Below are 5778 nucleotides of genomic sequence, written 5' to 3'. Positions count from 1 at the left end.
TCAGTTGAAACATCAGAGAATTTACAGGAAGTGAAGAAAATGTTCCAATAGCATGGCAATTTCTTGGGCCTTTCTTCATTCTGTTTTCTATTTTTCTTTTGTAATGGATCTATTGTTGCCTTCCACAGTTCAAAGCTACTGTACATGTTACCATTTTCATCTCAGGGGACAACTATTAGTAGAGGATGAAGTGAAGGCAGAATGATTTGGGTGCTTTCTTCAAGTTTCATTCATTCAGTTGAACTTGTTTTTTCAGAGACATCAAGCTGGAAGGATGAAGAAAATCAGTTAGAATGGTTATTAATTTTAATCATTATTTTAAATATATTGTGTTTTTAAATGAAGGCGCTTTTTAATATAAATAATAGAAATCCTTGTAGGGAGTTGGTTAGATTTCATAATGAATGTTTGAAAGTATTTCCTAAAATTTTAAATGAGAGGTTGGATGGGTGCATTGTGTTTCTGACGACTTTTTAAAGATAGACTGAAGTTATTAATCAGTTTTGTCCAATTTTATATAGCAAAAATCAAGGCTTTACAAAACCCCAATTAAAATGACCAACTTGTTTGCTGTTCTAATCTTGTCAAAGAAAGTATTTGGTCCACTTTCATTCACCTGGGAATGACAGAAATGTCAATGTATTTGCCAAGAAAACTCTTACACGTGACATCTGCTGCTCATCAGAGTGTGATGTCTTACATTTTGGTTACAAGAAAACATTGAGGCAAATCTTTACACTTGCTAAGTCCTAAGTTGTGTTCAAAGCTATAATAATATGAGCAATAAGAAAAGCTTGATATGAAGAGCAAATATTTCTGTTGATTGACTGTAGTTAAAAAGTCACACTTGATTGTAAGTATAATTTTAAGAAATACATAGTACCTTCATACGAGATCGTTTGGATTAGTTTATCGGTCCAGAGAAAACATTCCTTGACTTGGATATGGACAATCTCCCAGGCACACCGGCTGTACCCTTTTTCTTTCAGGAGGTCGCTCAGGCTTCGGAAGTATTTTTTCACTTTCAGCCTGGTGAGCTGGATCCTCTGACTCCTTGGAGATTCACTCAGGCAGCTCTTCAGGTTCTCACTTTGTTGATCCAGTCCAGCATGGAAAACCCTCAAGGAATCCTCATCCCACGGCATTTCAGTATAGTTCTGTCTGAAGATGTGACCTGTCTGCTGGAGGACTTCTTGAATGACCACCTTGGCATTCTCCTCCTCAGAGACATCAAGGTTTTTCAGATACATTTTAGGAGAGAAGTTGAAAACATCCTCGAAGCATTGTTGGGGAATGGTGGAGATAGTGGAATTCATCTTGCTGTTCAGAAGTTCCAGGTAGACCTGGCTGGCTTGCCGTAGCCTGCTACGAAGTTGGCCACAGTTCTGAGATGAGACTTTAGTTATGAAGACCATGGCCAGGCCAATATGCAGAAGCCAGCCTTTGGAGATCATGGTAGAGGTAATGAATGGTCGTCTCTTCTGGAATGTAGAATCTGAAATATGGGGTCTTGTGGAAGATGCCCTGATGTGTGTTGCATTCTCCAGCCATGGCTTTGTATTTAAACACTTGGGTCTCAAGTTTCTGCTTCTGTGTTTCTGTTTAGTGAAATTTCCCCTTACCCTCACAAGAAGTTTCATTTTCCTCTTTTGTTTCCTTGTCATTTCATTTTTCTTACCATAACAATTTTAAAAATTCCTAGGCCAAAATACCTTTTTTGAAATCAAATCTCCGGATAAGAAGGATTATTTCTTTAAAGCATTTTGTTAATTTTTTTGTTCTACAAAGAATCTGATTAAAGATGGCACTGTTGTGGATGGTTGTAATTCCTTCCCCCCCCCCCCCAAACTCTTGTCTTTTCAAACTTCTTTCATCAGCTCCTTGTTATCAAAATTGTTAGAATTTATTTATATTGATCTGAAGACTAGACAGTGACACCAGGTTTTAGTTTCTCAGAATGGAATAATGTAGAATATTCAGGAATAATGTGAACAGATTCTGAACTGTCCCCAAGGCTAGGTTTCACTTGGGAAAAAAATCCTATGCTTCAGAAGGCAAAGCAGAAGGGGTAACAAACTGTACTCCCATCACTACAAAGGCTGCCCAAGCAAGTCGCTATGAGTTATCCTTCAGAGAGACCCAAAAGCCTTATTCTCAAGAGGAGAACAGTCACAAAATAACTTGATGATTACTGCTTTACAAGGTTGTTGTAAACTTATTGGTGCCTGACTACTAACTAGTACTATTTCATGCAACTGACCACTACAGGCTCTTATGAGCCATTCTCTCCGAGACATAGTCTCTTCTATTCTGTGATATGGAGAATTAATTGCATTTCTGCTTTATATGAATATGTTTTATTGATTAGCCTATTGGCCGTATCAACACATTTGACAAACACATTTAACATATACAGCATACAACCCACATTACAATCAAAGTTAATATAAACTAGCTGTTAACAAGGGGTCAAGAATCTGCATCATCACTACAATTTACACCAATTGACTCCAAATAGGCAGTTCTCAGCTGAGTTGTTTTAAATAGAAAAAGGACCATTTTATATGTTATTTTAGGATTCCGGCTGGCCAATAAAAATGTAGTTTTATTATAAGGATCCCAGTGTGTCTTTTGTATTATGTATTGCCTGGGGTTTTGCGTTTTCTCTTTCTTATACAAGTTACAACTAAACAGTACATGTGTGATATCTTCTACCTCTGATGCTCCACAGATCAAAAATCGTTTATTATATGGAACTTGGATAAACTTTCCGTGTTTGACCATTGTATCTAGCTGTTTAGATCTAGTTCTGGTAAATACCCTCCTGAGATATTTAGATATTTTTGTCTTTAGATATTGGAGTGTTTGTATGTTTAAAACGGCTTAGCCATTTCAATGAGCCATCTTCATGGAGGCTAGCAATGTCTTTCTGAGCTTCTATATCCAGTATTCATTGTGCAACATTTTTTGAATCTTGTTCTTCTAGGAGATTTGGATATAGAGTAGGAAGTCCACAACTAATCTGTTTTGTCAATTGAACTAGACAAGAAGTCTGATGTGGAATTTTTTGTCTGCTCTAATAGGCACAGTTTTGATATTCTGTCATTTGCCATGGCATTCAATTTTACCCAATAGTTTGATTTTTCATTTACATGCTCCATTTTGTCTTGAAGTGTCAACACTAAAGGCACCTATACTGTAGAATTAATGCAGTTTGACAACACTTTAACTGCCATGGCTCAGTGCTATGGAATCATGGAAGCTCTGATTTGGTGAGGCACCTCCACTCTTTGGCAGAAAAGGCTTGTAAAACCACAACTCCTATGATTCCATCACTTTGAGCCATGGCAGTTAAAGTGGTGAAGATGCACTGTTAGTTGGCTTCTATGGGAATAGGGTAGAAAATCGGCACTGCATTTCAGTCTTTTAAAAGAGCTGTCTAAAGTGTTGAAACATATATCCAAAACACATTCAGCATTTATTTATTTATTTATTTACAGTATTTATATTCCGCCCTTCTCACCCTGAAGGGGACAGGGCGGATCACATTATACACACATAGGGCAAACATTCAATGCCCATAAACACATCGAACAGAGACCGAGACAGACAGACGCAGAGGCAATTTAACCTTCTTCTGAGGGGATGTTCGATTCTGGCCACAGGGGGGAGCAGCTGCTTCATCATCCACTCTGACGGCACTTCCTCATTCCAGGTCATAAATTAGTTAAACTTGCCTCCCCACTTTTATAAGTGGTATCTTATTTCCTACTTGATAGATGCAACTATCTTTCGGGTTGCTAGGTCAGCAACGAGCAGGGGCTATTTTTTATTTTTAATTGACGGGTGCTCACCCCGCCACAGGCTGGCCTCGAACTCATGACCTCATGGTCAGAGTGATTTATTGCAGCTGCTCAACAGCCTGCGCCACAGCCCGGCCCCAAAAGACCTATAAGACCTATACGGGATTCTTCACCCCACAGCACTCCTTGAATTGTCATGGCAAGATCTTATGCAGTTCTGGGAACTGCAGTTTAGGGAGGATATTTGAAATTTCTGGCCAATAGGTACCGCTCCAGCGGGAAGGTAACGGTGCTCCATGCAGTCATGCCGGCCACATGAGCTTGGAGGTGTCTATGGACAACCCCGGCTCTTTGGCTTAGAAATGGAGATGAGCACCAACCCCCAGAGTCGGTCACGACTGGACTTTACCTTTAAACCACTGTGTACTTTCCCTACCAACCTACCCCCAAACTGAGCATGACCTTGGAAGCACACATCCTCAAAGACCTATTCCAAGGCCTTACCTAAGCCTCTTCTGTACCCAAGTGGATTAAGGATCCAAGCTAAAACCACTCATGGTTCTGATAAAATTAAACATTCACAAATGTTACAAAGAAAGCCACATCTGTAAATAAGAAAACTGAGGGTGGGCAGCCTTGTAGTTTCTCGATGTAACCCACAGATGGTGCTCTCTGGTAAATCATGGAATGCTCTTCTTCTGGTGGTCTGAGGTTGCTCCAACTGACTTTAGCTGTAACCACACTGCACATTTATAGCAGTTTGGCACCAGATTAATTGTCATGCTCAATGCTATGGCATTCTGTGATTTGTAGTTTTATAAGCTAGTTACCCAAGAGCTCTGGTGCCACAACAAATCTCAGCACTCCAAAGAGTGGGGCCATAGCGGTTAATACAGTGTCAAACTGCTATGATTCCACAGTATTGATAGCCCCATCCTCCATTGGGACAATAACATGCCACTAGTTGCCCATTGCCAGGGAAGGACAATGATACGGTCTGCTTTCAAGCATGTCCCACTGTGGATAAATCAGTGACAGGATAAAATCAGAGAAAACCCTTTGATTGAACCCACTTACAGGTTACATTTCCTTATCTTTTTGTCATCCTCGTGTATCCTTTGTCCTTAATTCACTTAAGTTTAACATAAGGTGACAGGTATATGCGCCTTCAGGTATCTGGAGTGGTGTGGCTGGGATCCAAATTCCCTTGACTAAAAAAGCTTGGCCAGTTGGTAAACAATAAACAGAAAGCGTTTTATTTTAAAACCTGGGGGCATTTACAATACACCTAGTAACCGACTGTACACATTCTTCACCTTTCTCTGAACTTCTAAATCTTCTTCCTCGTAAATTCATTCCTTCCAACTGCCCAGAGCTCCAATGATTCACTTGTTAGCTATTTTTATCCACTTTTAATTTGCTGCCAAGGATTCTCTAACTTACACCGTGTGAGTTCTAGACTCTTTCTTTTAGGATTAAAATAAATCAGACTCACACATGTGTGAATTGTGACCTGATGACTCCATTACATATGTTGCTGCTGCTGTTGTGTACCTTCAAAACATTTCCAGCTTATGGCAACCCCAATCAAACTTGTCACAAGGTTTGCATGACAAGATTTGTGCAAAAGAAGGCTGCCATTGTTTTTCTCTGAGACTGAGTCCCCTTCCACACAACTGATAAAATCCCACATTTTCTGCTTTGAACTGAAATATATGGCAGAGTGGGCTCAGTTACCCTCACATGACTACCTGGAGTTGATTTCAAAAGGAGTGGTCCCATACAAAGCAAAGAAAGTTTTTTCTCCAGCTTTTTGCTTTGAGCAATATTTGCTTTGAACTGGGTTATGAGTCCACACTGCCATATATTCAAGTTCAAAGCAGATATTGTGGGACTTTCTGCCTCGATAATCTTGGTTATATGGCTGCGTGGAAGAGCCCTGAGAGAAAGCGACTTGGGGCCCTTCCACACCACC

General features: G+C 39.9%; 1 protein-coding gene across 1 annotated transcript; it reads right to left on the bottom strand.

The window, feature by feature from the left end:
- Window positions 1-261: 261 nt before the first annotated feature.
- On the bottom strand, window positions 262-1454 carry LOC103277691 (interferon beta-like). Its single transcript, XM_062969404.1, has 2 exons — window positions 884-1454; window positions 262-266 (listed from the first exon to the last, which is right to left on the bottom strand). Exons 1-2 carry the CDS (start codon window positions 1452-1454, stop codon window positions 262-264), a joined length of 576 nt encoding a protein of 191 aa, XP_062825474.1.
- Between the last annotated feature and the right edge of the window lie 4324 nt (window positions 1455-5778).

This window comes from Anolis carolinensis, chromosome 2 (assembly GCF_035594765.1).
Source record: "Anolis carolinensis isolate JA03-04 chromosome 2, rAnoCar3.1.pri, whole genome shotgun sequence".
In the NCBI taxonomy this organism is placed as follows: domain Eukaryota; kingdom Metazoa; phylum Chordata; class Lepidosauria; order Squamata; family Dactyloidae; genus Anolis; species Anolis carolinensis.
The sequence above is the reverse complement of the archived record's forward strand: the minus strand, read 5'-3'. Positions and strand labels throughout refer to the sequence as shown.

Excerpts from the sequence above, each read along its gene's own strand:
- LOC103277691 (XM_062969404.1), bottom strand. The coding sequence starts at position 1,454 with ATGATCTCCAAAGGCTGGCTTCTGCATATTGGCCTGGCCATGGTCTTC.